Source organism: Mya arenaria, chromosome 8 (genome assembly GCF_026914265.1).
Source record: "Mya arenaria isolate MELC-2E11 chromosome 8, ASM2691426v1".
In the NCBI taxonomy this organism is placed as follows: domain Eukaryota; kingdom Metazoa; phylum Mollusca; class Bivalvia; order Myida; family Myidae; genus Mya; species Mya arenaria.
The window spans coordinates 48,830,436-48,844,621 of record NC_069129.1 but is presented as its reverse complement, the minus strand read 5'-3'; the positions used below and the strand labels follow the sequence as shown (position 1 = coordinate 48,844,621).

The window sequence follows — 14,186 nt, the reverse complement described above, 5'->3', positions numbered from 1 at the left end:
AATGTTGCAGTTTGAAACACTTTCAATGTATTTCAGATACTGTTAAGACGATTATACAGTTGCAGAAACAACAGAGATCTCAGAACCATCTCAAGATGCTCTTGGTGCATCAACAGAAGATCAGAAGTGGACCATGCTTATCTTGGTAAACTGCAGGCTTAATTGAGCATTTTATCTGTAAATAGGTACATACTTTTTCCTGTTGCACCTAGACATGCATTGACTTTAGTACCTCATGATGTATGCTAAAAGTGTGTAATGAATTGTGTGTGTTGAAGTTTAACCGCAGATGTTTGTTCACCTTGATTTATTGTTGCCCAAAATGACAACACTTCTTGATTAATACATTTAGATCTAATAATTTTTGTAACATTTATAATTTATGTATCCAGTAAGTTAAAAATTGCATGTGTTAATTTTGTACCTGAATACCAGTAAGCTTTCATAATATTGTAGCAGTTAACATTCAACTTAACTGTGTGTTTCAGATGCTACAGGGAACAATGGCACAGTTGCCCCATCCACTGTCATCTCTGAACATGCTGAAGGGCTGCCTGAAGGTAAATTCATGTTTGTATGTTGCTTGCAGATGCAGACTTATCTTGTTTCTCATTAAAAGTGTTCGCTTAAAAATAAGAGTTTTATTTATGATCCAATAGATTTGCAGCAATGTTGCTGTCTGTTATATAGACAAAGTATGCTTCCAGTTACTGATGAAATGTGGGTGTTGAAATGAAGCACCTCAGTGTGCACTGTGTCATCTTTTGTCGAAAAACTAACTTGTTAGGTCACTTAAAAAAGCCCTGTTATACTCAAGAGACCATTTTGGCACTGTCTTGATAAATCTGGTCATAATGTTTTCCTTGACAAAATCTTGGACAAATTTGATACTTGTTTTCCATAATTGTATTAATCCTGAGATTGACCAATGTTTAGACAACACAGCTCAAATGCAATCATATTTGTTTTAAAGGCTTTCTAAAGACAAGTCTCTATGAGTTTTTTTACCTCCTAAAGTATGCAAAAAGCTTTCTAAAATTGGTGTGTTGCTGTTTGTTAAAATTCTACCTCTGAATGCTTGTATACAACTTAAAGTTGTGTACATGAGGCAAATATTTTATATCTCACAAATGATGTTGCAATCATGAAATGTTATACATTTTTGCCGATTTTGTGATTTTTTAATCCACTTGTGGAATGGTGAGACCAACATTCACATGATCATTTAGAGTTTCAAGCTCTAGTTCCAATTTCCTCAAACCAGTTTGCACATATCTTCGAACTCTTCTGTTGCTCATAACATTGGTAGTTATATATATGATTTAAAGTGTAACGATATTCCTGGCTTGGTGATTTATTCATGTTATTTAACCTTTATCTTTTGTCCAGCTTAAATCCTCTCTTGCATTTCAGCCAGGAACTTTCAGCGTTTAACAGAGGAGCAAGGCCAACTCCTAAGAAAATGTCGAAGTGTTCAACATTACTATGAGACGGGAACTGAAGATGATAGACTGTATTAATTCAATCAAAAGCCACAAGTGTTTGAATTCTCTGAAGTGGAATTAAATAAAAAACACATTACACAGTTGGATAACGACAGATTGCACACTGAAACAATAATAAGTGTTCAAAGTGCTAGTACATCTTGTACATAGTGTCAAGGTGTCCAAGCATGTCTCTGTAAGCCAATGGTTCACTGCATATGAGGTTAATTTATATCTTACAGTGGATTGCAGCAAAAGGCCAGAGGAAAATATGTTTTGATACTCATCCGTATTTTGAAGAAGAAAAATGGGGCTGAATGGCATGTTTATTTTTTTATTTGACGCGCGGGCTGGGATGAGAATCTAAAATATTTTTTCTCTGGCTTAAGGCTTTATTCTTAGTATGTATCTATTATTGCATCATGATGAAGTCATCGTTACTATTCTACATTGTAAAAAATTAGATTCAATCATTTTTAGATTTCCGGAGGTTTTGAAGAGCATATTTTTAACAGCCAATGGGATCATAAGCACATTTCGAGTGTTACATGACCCAGCCTTTTTATCAAATGTTGCTCAGAGTTCATTTTTGCGTGTCAGAGTAAAAGGCCTTGGAAACTTCAAAATGGCTGAAAAGGCTTGTCCAAGCACTTTATTTTCGCTTGCACTGTTTATCATCTAGGTTAATAAATGTAATTTCAGTTGATTTGCAGAAAGTTTACCAGGATAAGAATGTGTCGATTGTTTCTATACAATAATAATTTCAATAAATCAACTTTATTTTCAAACAGTTTTGACACAATGACCACAATGAATTTATATTTTGTCACAACTAAAACTGGTACCAAGGTCTACTGCATTGTAAATGAAAAATAGAAGATATGTGTTGACATACGCTCGAACAACAATTTAACAAAATGGGTATGTCATGTACAACACTGATACAATGTTCTCAGTAGTGGTGACATTATGTCATAATAATTTTTGTCACAAATAGATTTTTAGAGTTGCCGATTGTTTTATTCAAACAGTAATTTCTCATTTGAATTTTATGGAGAAGTGTATTTTAATTATACACATTCACAGTTAATGTGTAATTTCATGGTGTCAGTCATTGGTTTGCAGTTCATGTTACTTTGTAGTTTCTCACTTGTATTTTGTGACATATTCTTAACATGTAAAGATGGCAAATGTATGTGATGAATGTGAGAGATTAACATTGTTCATTGCACAATGTATTCACATATGTGCTTGTTAACCTCGTTCACAATTTTATTTCCCTCTGCATGTAACCAAAAATGACTTGTATATAAAATGTCCATGATTTATTTCAAATTCCATAATCATGGCAACTCGACTCAGTCTCTGCAATATTCAAGTGTAGATCAAGGGGCAATCCCCTGGCATTATTAATTATTAAAATATTTAATTTTACTCGTTTTAATCTTCGAAAAAGGGTGAGGGCTCGCTCCACGGCGCTTCTTGTTTGTTTGTTTTTAGATTATTTTTGCTCTGAAGCAAAATTATGACCCCCAATTCTTTTGCTTATATTTTTTAATGAAATGTATAAAATACATGTACTTAAACGTGAAATAAATTTGCCTTAAAAGGATGCTTTGTTTTACACTGATGGTGAACAAAAAGTTCCTTCACGGAGTTCCACCTACAGAATGGAATGTATACAATGTATTGAGCGATCTATATAATGGACTTGAGGAACAAAATACTACGTCATTATCTTGATGAAACCCTGAAGTGGCTTTAAGGGGGACAGGGAACCCGCTGCTGGGAATTGGCTCTTTGTGCTCTAAATGGTAGCCAAAAAGTTATACTATAAGCCAGTGGCCAACACAGTTCGGGTAACCGTTTAATATTGTGGTCAGTTTGAAACGTTACGTGTGAAATAATGAAGATTTACATTAACAAGAGGACACATTTCAAAACCAAAATAAATTTAGACGTTTTTATGAAGTATATTTTTACTCTAGCACCGCTTATTAGCAGCCAACCTACAAGTCCGAGTTTCCGAATGACAAATATGTCAAATTCTCTTACTCAGTTATTTCCCTTGACAATTATATCATATTTCTTTTGCATCATCGCTTTTAGATTTGACAGCCAACAAATTATACGCAATGTGAATAATAAGATGAAAATCAGCTCCATGGTTACACATAGGTATAAATAAAGGAAGAAACATAAACTTGGGCAAAACTATGCAGGTATCATTTTTAGTTTTAATTTTATTTCCGTCGGCTGGGTTTGGTTAGAATAAGGCAAAAGCCGATCAAGGGTTAAGTACAAAGCTCGTCTTTTTTGTTAATTGTGATTAAGTTGATGAAAGAAACACCACTGGAACACGTGTTACATGTCTATCCGGTCTCCGGACAGGTGAACAGTTGGTTAAATCGAAGTATCGATGTCAAAGTAGTCTGATAGTCCGCCGATACAAAAGAGAAAACGATTTTAGACTCCTGGCGTCTATCATGTACCATTCCAAATGACATTAATGGTGCCGCTTGTTTTTACAATTTGGTTACGAGGTTGTGCGTACGCAAACTAATTAAACCCCAGTAAAATTACATTTTGCTGACGTTCCAAAGTTTTAACCCAACAATCCTTGATAAACAGTTCCCTAGTATTATACATTATATATGTTGTGTGTCGTTTGTGCATGTTTGTGTTGTTTTTCTGTGTTTCTGGCTTTAACCCTATGTCATTATGTTTTAACTTTCGACTACTGAACTTGTATCTGTACTTTCAAGTCAGTATTAAGATACATTAATGTAGAAATGTTTGCTATGCACCTTTTAAGTCTCAAAATGCGTTTGATATAAGAGCAATAATCAACGATATCACGGCATTGTTCCCAGGTTTGAAGTATTAGTTTAGTTTATTTACTTATTTTTTTTGCAACGATTGTGAAACAAAGTTGTTACGATTAATCACTCAAGTTGTTACGCGATAGTGTGGTGTTGTGTTGTGCGGGAAACCTGAGTGCCAAGAGAAATACCACTAGTCCAGCTTGGTGACCACAAACTAAACCAACATGCGCCCAGGCTGGGAACCAAACCCGGGAGTGCGTTAACCGAACAACCTTAAAGGCCTAGTTTAAGCCTTCTATAAGTGCCCCCCCCCCCCCCCCAAGTACCCAACTTCTGTTAATTGATCTTAATCGTAATGCCTAATTGGCTTATCAGATCTCCAATCTGAGTATCCTGTTGCGCAGTTTTCATTGTTTTATTATAAAAAATTGACCCTAAATGGCCCTGAGCCAATAAACCAATGCACATGATATTGGCCCCTACTGTGGAACCAGTGTGATAAGCAGGAGATGCACAGCATGGGATTATCATGCCAAAGATTCCTTAAACTAGGCCTTTAAGAGCTAAAGAAAGCGGATTCTGACTGGCGCGGTTACACCGCCTCATACGACAGTAACTGGAACAAATCATACACCATGATTGAATTTTGACAAGTTTCCGTGACAGGAAACAAAACAACGCAGTCTGTTTAAATGTCATGGTGTGCGCTCTACCCACCCTCCGGGGCAAAACACGGATAGGTGCAAATATTTTTAGAGTCATCAAACAATTCTGAAAATAATGAAGCGGGAAGAAAAAAACCGTGTACAATAATGTGTCAAATGCAGCATAATACTTGTTCAAAGTCGTTAATGCCACACACAAAGTACACGAACGCAAAATGTTATGGTTAGATGACATGAAGTAAAATCTGTATGATAAGGAATGGGCGGAGCTTACGAATGCTAAATAAATAATAATAATAAGAAGAAGAAGAAGGAAACAAAAGGCCCAAGTGGGATAGATTGGGGTTTGCTCTGGAGGAAGAACACTTGAGGTAAAATCCTCCTAGGGGTTAAAACTTCATGATGAGTGCTAGTAAACTCGAGAATTAATGTATGATTTAATACAACGATATTTTACCTCGGTGAGTAAACACGTATTCACTGATCATCAACGTTATGAGTTAAAACAAGTATTTACTAATCATCAACATTATGAGGCAGTTGTGTGTAATATGCAAACGAGGAGATGACAGACACATGTCATACCATATATGGAGATGCCTCTAAATGATGTTGAAAAGTTGAAGAACAAACTATTGATGTTATTTCAATTCTCGACAGCAATTTACAATATATGCCCCATTTACGATATTAATTTGAAAGATGGTTGCTCTATCTTCAACAGAAAGGGCAGACCTCGGTACGTCGGTGTAGCTCTATATAACTCACAAGTATATATAAACGCGTATGCGTGTGTGTGTGCGTGTGCGTGTGTGTGCGTGTGTGTGTGTGGCGTGTGTATGTGTGGCGTGCGTGCGTGTGTGCGTGTGTTTGGCGTTGGTGGCGTGAGTGCATTCGCTGCTTGTGTGCTGCGTGTGTGTGTGTCTATAGACGTTTTTGATGTCTCGCTTGATATTACATACTCCCTTGATAATAGTATTGTCAATGGTCAAAGGTAAATTGTGTCGATTGCCAATAATTTTTGAAACTTGCTAAAAGCACAATATGAAAAATGTCACATATTATGCTCTAACGTCAATTACGGTAAGAAGCGGTATTGACTATTGAATTATTTTAGCCTCTGATTTACAGAATTCTATTCATTTTACAATTGAATATCTGGCAGTTTTTTTATATTAAAATGAAGTAAAATAACTCAGAAACTGTAGACGTTTTACCGATGTTAGTTTAAGTATAATTTATTCAACACTAATATCAGACATTGAAATATTAAATGTCATACGACTATAAACATGATATAATAAAGCGGATTAAAAGGAAATCACGGCTTAAAATTTTTCTCTCCGGATAGTTATACGTACAAAAATAAGCTGCAGAATGAACACTTTAGATGATAAAAAATGTATCAACAAGTTTTAAATGTGTTAGAATATACTATTTCAATGCATCCTATTTAGACAGGGATTTTGGTTTAGCAAGAAGTAGAAAGATATGAAAGGTTATCTGGGGGAAAGGGAAGGGATGGGGGAAGGGAGGATGGATTGGGAAAGGGAGAAGGATCGACATAGGGGAGGGATTTGGGAAAGGGAGAGGGATGGGGAAAGAGAGTGGGATGCGGAAAGGGAGAGGGATAAGGAAAAGAGGAGGGAAGGAAAATAGAGTGGGATGGACTAAGGGATGGATAGGAAAAGGGGATGGATAGGGAAATGGATCGGTAAAAAAGAATAGATGGGGGAATGGTGAGGGAAGGGGAAAGGAGAGGGCTGGGGAAAGGGGAAGTGGTGAGAAGGATGGAAAAAGGGTGAGAGAAGGGGAAAAGGTTACGGGTGGGTTAATGTGGAGTTGATTGGTTAAGGGGGGAATGGGGAAAGGGAGAGGAATTGGGGAAAACAGGGAGATGGTGACAGGGATGGGGAAAGGGAAAGGGATGAGAAAAGAGGATTTATGGGAAAAGGGATGATGAGAATTATAGGGAGAAGGATGGGTAAAAGGACAAGGGATTGGGAAGGGGTGAGTGACAGGGAAAGGGGTTGGATTGCGAAAGGGAGAGGGATGGTAAAGGAGGGTTGCGTGGGGAAAGAGACAGGGATCAGGAAAGAGAGAGGGATGTTAAAGGGAGAGGGATGGAAAAAGGGTAAGGGTGGGGAAAGGATGGGGAAATGGGGAGTATTGGGAAATGGAGAGGGATTTGAAAAGGGTGTGGAATTCGGAAAAGAAGCGGAATGGGGGAAATGAAGGTGATCGGAAAAAGGGGAGGAATGGGGAAAGGGACAGAAATGGATTAAGCGAGTTATGGGGTAAAAGAGAGGGGTAGAAAAATGAAAGGGATTGGGAAAGGTCGATGGATGTGGAAATTGAGAGGAATGGTGAAAAGGTGAGGAATGGGGAAAAGGATATGGATGGTTAGGGAAAGGGACTGGAAAAGACAGAGTGATAGGGAAAGGGAGATGGCTGCAAAAAGGAAGAGGGATGGGACAAAGAGATAGAAGAGTAAATGGTGAGGGATGGGCAAACAGGAAGTTGGAGGGGGAAAGGGGGGAAATGGGGAAAAGGAATGGATTTTTGAAAGAGAGAAAGATGGGGAAGGGATTATTATTATTATTATTATTATTATTATTATTATTATTATTATTATTTTTATTATTATTATTATTATTATTGTTTGGTTCTGCCTATTAACATAATGATCGGTCAATAAAGGTCGGAGATTGTTATTAGGAAAGATACCGAGTTTAATTTGAAAGAAATGAGCATAAAACACGGTATTTCTACCTTAAATATTTTAGCATTCACCAATGTTTTAATATGTTAGCGCTTTCCGCTATTTAATTCAAGATAACAAGCTTGTTATCAGCAGATAATATTGTCCATGCAATATTAAGTAGTAGTTAAAAGTCTATCAGTCAAAATTAATGTTTGTTATACATGCGTATGTATTGATTTTGAATAAGAGTGTCACTTTAAATCGCATGTTTACAAACGTTTAAATATCGTGAATATATATCTTTGGACATGCGCAGTAGATGAAATGAATTTGCTTCCTTGTTGGATTTGAAGGTCAACAAAATAAAGGTAAAAATTACTTAATGAATTTATTATTGAGAATTGTTTGATATAACCGACATTAAAAGCAAGATTGTGTGGGAAAATACTAAAATAGCACATTGGAACGATCTCTAATGCCTTTCTAAATTAGAACATCGTTCACTACTTTCGTTTTGAAAATTATTCGTATAGACAAAACCACAGGCATTTGAATCATTGTTTGTCACTAAAACGTTGTTTAAAACCATTTTGGGTACATGCAATGAGATAAACAACACATCTGAAGATATTTAGTGTCTTTGATATACAAAAAAGAAACAAGGTATGTAACTCAAACTTACCCGATTTCACGGTAGAGTCCAGTTGTATGCAAATTTCTCAACCAACATATAAACAATCCATTTTTAAATAAGTGACATGGAAAGAAGAGTCAATTACCTTTTAAATGGTGTGCGATATGTTGGTATAACTATATTGTCTTTAGACAAACAAGCATAATTCAATGTCAAATTCTCATGTTTTTCTTTAGTCGGAAAGAGTACAGCAAATTAAAATCTTCAATTTTCCCCGTGTAAACAGTACTAAACACAGACCTATTAAAGTTATTTTATGCTTCAGTGTACAGATAAATTAATTCCAATCCTTAATATCACAATAAGACTAAGACCACAGTTTAAGAAACAACTGTATCAGTCTTCAAATTAAATCCACTTAAAATTTTGTTTGAGGCGGACATTTTCCTGACAGCGCTCAGATGTTTCTGATCAACCTCCAAAGAAGAGTATTTGACTCATCCAAGCTTGTGTGGCTCACATTCAAGCCGGTACAAAGATGTTAAATGTACATGTCAATGACATCATCTGGGCGCTTGTCGGTAAAATGGCCGGGTGCCTAAGAAATTTAAAGAGGATTTAGTTTAAAGACTGATACAGTTGTTTCTAACATTGTGATGTTAGTCTTTTCGTGATATTATGGAATTAATTTATCTGTACACTGAAGCATAAAATAACTTTAATAGGTCTGTGTTTAGTACTGTTTACACGGGGAAAATTGAAGATTTTAATTTGCTGTACTCTTTCCGACCAAAGAAAAACATGAGAATTTGACATTGAATTATGCTTGTTTGTCTAAAGACAATATAGTTATACCAACATATCGCACACCATTTAAAAAGTAATTGACTCTTCTTTCCATGTCACTTATTTAAAAATGGATTGTTTATATGTTGGTTGAGAAATTTCCATAAAACTGGACTCTACCGTGAAATCGGGTAAGTTTGAGTTACATACCTTGTTTCTTTTTTGTATATCAAAGACACTAAATATCTTCAGATGTGTTGTTTATCTCATTGTATGTACCCAAAATGGTTTTAAACAATATTTTAGTGACAAACAATGATTCAGATGCCTGTGGACAAAACATTTTATGTTTGTCTAAGGTCAGTTTGTTTTTACTTGATCGTACTAAATCTTAACGTTTTCAGTTGAATAAAACAGTTAGCTTATAAAAGAGATTTATTTGGTTGTTTACATAGATGGAGGTACCCGGAAAGAGGCGTGACCCTGACCTTGACAAGGGTTCCGCTGACGCCACTGTCTACTGCCAGCCGTGTGGAGAAGGCGGTAAACGCGCTGTGGCCCAGGGCTTCTGTCAGACCTGCGAGGAGTACATGTGCGCTCCCTGTGTCGAGTACCATAAGAGATTGAAGATGTCCAGGAACCATATTTTGCTGTCCAAAGATAAGATGCCCTCCTTCTACCCGTCAACGAAGAAATCAGCTATCGCCGACACGGATTATTGTAACAACCATCCGAAGGAGATGATCAAATTTTACTGCCCGACCCACGGAGACCTTGGCTGTGGTGATTGTGTCGTACTCGACCATCGCAGCTGTAAAGTTGAATACATCGCTGATGTGGCTAAAGAATTTGTCATTGGAAATGAATTTAGAGAGCTTGAACCATCAATTAAACGAGCTGAAGATCTTTTATCCGGGCTCATTAGTAACGTCAAGGAGCTTTTTGGTGATGTTAAAAACCAGTCTACAGTTGAGGTAGATAAACTGAGGAGGTTCCGTGCAGAAATAAAAACATACCTTGACCGGCGCGAGAAGGAGTTGCTCGACAACATCGCGAAGGTCAAAACGGAGGATGAGAACGCGCTGACGGCACTTAAGACCGATTGTGAGTTGATGAAAACCGGACTTGAGGCCATGAGGACGGAAGTGACTTCCGGTGACGTTTCGGTGAACCAGCGGTACGTGGCGGCAAAGCGAGTCTGGAAAAGGCTAGGGGGCATTTATAATAATATGGAGAAGATGGCTGATAGGATGAAGGCCCGGAAGTACCAGTTTACTAAGGACGCGGACACGGAGCGGCTAATGGGATCGAAAATGGGCCTTGGCACGCTTGACGTTGCGGGAGAGTTTCGAAAGAATAGTACGTTTAAAAATCACTTTACATAATTATTTAAGTATCACTTGACCCTAAAAAGGATAGCGTTGTAATTATTTGAGTAAAATTCTAAGTAATATCTCAATAATTTGTCCTTATATTGAGTTCTTGTTCAAAATGGCCAAAGCTATTACTTAAATTATGACACAAAAGTTTAACTTTAAGTTAATGAAAACGTTTTAATACGAAATTACTGATCATCAATAAGTTTTTGCTGCAATCAATTTGGTAAACCCGCCTGGTTGCAAGTACACTGCAAGTACACTGTAAATACATATAAATGGGCCTCGAAGCGAATGCTAACGCAGCCTGTTTTTCCCATTCGGTATAACTTGGAGTTTATCATAAAATCCATAGTTATTGGGCTTACTGTACATAAGCGTATTTGAAGCAATATTTTGTTACAGTGTCATTTAAATATATTTCAAGGTTTTCACAACACTCCGACCTTTTCCATCTAAAACAAACAGAACTTTGATTTATATGTATTTTTCTGTTCGAAATACTATCTTTATTTTTAAAAAGGTGATTCTAAGTAATGGCAATGCCCATTTTTAGTGCTGTGTCTTATATGCCCAACATTTGCACCCGGGGCAAACATATCAACGGGATGCACATTTGGCCTTGGTGTAAGTTTTTGACGAGTTTATATGATAATTGAGAAAAGTAAAAAAAAAAATCAATAAAAAACAAAAGTTATAAATAATTTGCCAAAACATTTCGACAGATTTCTTTTTATATATCAATGCGTTACTGTTATTGTTTTATGTCGAATATTCGAATAAAGACCCCCAAAATAGAAACACACGCTGGGACATAAGGCAAATTTGTCTCCGAAAGAAAACAAATGCATGTTTGCGCTTATGTGCACTTATTTATCCCTGGGGTAAATCTTATCACAATAATTGGGCTAAAATATCGAACTGACAGAACAGACGTGTTAATAATATGTTCGTAAGATATACGGGGAAAATCGTACAGTGAATTTGTTTGCAGGCGTACTTAAGACGGGAACATAAAAATGATTATAACTCAACTTGTCAAATATAGCTTTTGGTGCTCACTCGGTGAATTTTATTGTATATTACACTAAAACCAAAAACACCTCTTTATCATTTATATTTATTACCGGGTGTCCGTGTCTTGTTTGTTTAATCTAAATTTTCTCATTGAAGAAAAAACACTTAAAATTGAAGCTGCACCTTTTTAAAAAATGTTTAAACCATTGTCTCATTTAAGTTTATCAGACGAAAGTGAAAAAAATTAATCTAGTCTATTATTGTGTTTAGTTCCAGTTCCTGACCTCTCTACTGTGACATGGAAGAATGAAGCAGACATCAACGTCAGAGCGCCACAAGACCAGGAAACCTGCATTATTACCGGCCTCACCCTGCTGTCTCCGGGTCTCTTCCTTCTGACTGACCACGGTAACAGCTGTGCCAAACTGGTGGACGCCACCACCCGCGCCGTCACGTCCCGACTCGAACTACCAGGCAAGCCCTGGGACGTGTGTGCGCTTCCTGGTGACCAGGCCGCTGTCATTCTCCCGTATGAGTCCATGATACAACTGATGTCTACGAAAGAAGGGCAGTTGTCGCGTGGAAAGGAAATTAAAATATCACCTGGGTGTCATGGTATTGCATACAACAACAATAGACTATACGTGTCTTACGTATCTAACCCACGTATTGAAGTCATGACATTGGATGGTCATATTATCAGTACATTTCAAACAGTTGATGGAAGACAAATTTTCCAATGCCCAATATACCTGACTGTGTCAGCTTCCACACCACCGACCATGTACGTGTCTGACAGCACTGCCCACACCGTCCTCCAGCTGTCTCTAGACGGGAAGTTGCTACGAGAGCACAGGGACAAGAAGCTCAAATATCCCTTCTCCATCGTGGAGGTAGGTCCTGGTCAGCTGCTCGTGTGTGGGAATCGCAGTCAGAACGTGATGCTGCTAACGGAGAGGGACGGAAAGATGGCGGAAATACTCGGACAGAAGGACGGACTGACCAAACCTTACTCTGTGTTATTCTGTCCTGACAAACGTGCCATAGTTGTTGGGATGTTTAAACTGACAGTGTTTCTTCCTTAGTCGTGATCGTTATTTTTAGGAAGAAATTACCATGCATTAAATAACCTTTAAACCAATGAAAAGTAAATGCAAAAACATTTATTTTACAATTTCAGCTTGCGGTTTTGATTTGTTTTTTTGTAACCTTGTGTTATCAAACTGAATAACCATTTATATTAAATGGCATGTACAATATATCGAATAAATATTAAGTGTAATTTGCAGTTATGTTTAGCAAGAAAGAGAAAAACAAATTAGTGTAAATATTGTAGTAGTATCATAACCTTTTTTCAAGTAACTATAAACGATGTTTTCAATGGAAATTTCCAAGTGTAAATCCAGCTTCCATTTGAAATGTAAAAGTGATAAAAAGATTTTATACCTTCAAATTTAAGGTATCTAATAAAATGTATTTACATATTTTGAGTATTTACGTATCTTGAGACGCAAAATTGGTATTGCCTTTTTATTAAAATTGTATGTAATGTTTCTTCATTTAATCATGTCCTGAAAATAACCAAATATTTCACTTAAACATTTTAAATAAAAAAAATTATAAACAAATCTTGAAGTGTGGGTTAAGAAATCCTGTAAATATATGATAGCTGATTGGGCTCTGTATCTATGTTAAAGAATCACACTGTGTTCTTAATGTTTCGATGATTTGGTCTTAATAAACGTCTATTATTCATATCAAGCAATAATCAATAAAGAAAGGCAATGGCCTGTTGCAAATATTAATTCATTTATGTTAGGGCCATCATTTAAATCTATCAGATTAGTGGTAAAAATTCCACAGTGGTTAATTTCATAATAGCTTCATTATGGCATGTGTCAATGGGATATTCCGAGAATAGCTAGAAGGGTCGCAGAATGACTCATATGCTTACATTATTTTCACCGCCCCGATAGCTCAGTGGTGGAGTATTCTCTTCGGGTGCGGAATTTCGGGGGTTCACACACCGCACGGCGTCAAACAGGAAGACGTTAAAACATGTTATTAGAAACTCCCTTGCCAAGCGCTAGGCATTGAGCGGTAAGTACGTATTGGGAAACGGGTACTGGTTCAACCCTGGGAAGATGACCCCGTGTTTCGAAGGGGTCTCTGCGCAACTGGCTAAGGCTCAAACAAGAAACTCATGTACCTCAAATTGTTTCTTCAAGTCTTCTTATGTCTGGATTGACTGCAAACTGCAGTCACTTCCATCTCATGTCACTTATGGCATTTGAGAAACATTTCAAGTCGTGATGGCGTCACGACGGGGTTGAGCCAGAATTCAGCTAATAGGCGCGGGAAGATCTTGATAATCTAGCAAACAAGGATCAGTAAGTTTGAGGCATTATCTGCAAAGTGGTTCTGATCGTCTGTTTGCTCTCGTTTGGGGAAACTGAAACACCGGGTAATAAATAACTATTACCAACATAAACGTCGTCGTTGTTTTTTATTCTATAAACATGAGTTTCCATGAGTTTTTATGTATCATAAATTGAGTTACTGTGAACCATATATTGAGGAACAGTGAATCATAAATTTAATTACTGTGTATTGAATATTACTTAATATTGTCAAATCAATTGTAAAAACACGGAATGCATACCAACGACAATGCATGGTGCAATGAAAAAAAACA

At 36.9% G+C, this 14,186-nt stretch overlaps 1 protein-coding gene across 2 annotated transcripts; it reads left to right on the top strand.

Moving 5' to 3' along the window:
- Window positions 1-7,928: 7,928 nt before the first annotated feature.
- On the top strand, window positions 7,929-12,905 carry LOC128242405 (uncharacterized). 2 transcript variants are annotated; one of them, XM_052959545.1, is made up of 3 exons: window positions 7,929-8,046; window positions 9,554-10,457; window positions 11,768-12,905. In XM_052959545.1, exons 2-3 carry the CDS (start codon window positions 9,554-9,556, stop codon window positions 12,574-12,576), a joined length of 1,713 nt encoding a protein of 570 aa, XP_052815505.1. In that variant the 5' UTR covers window positions 7,929-8,046; the 3' UTR covers window positions 12,577-12,905. The 2 variants fall into 2 exon arrangements, with proteins under 2 accessions (XP_052815505.1, XP_052815504.1); XM_052959544.1 differs by having other exon boundaries at window positions 11,762-12,905.
- Window positions 12,906-14,186: the final 1,281 nt, after the last annotated feature.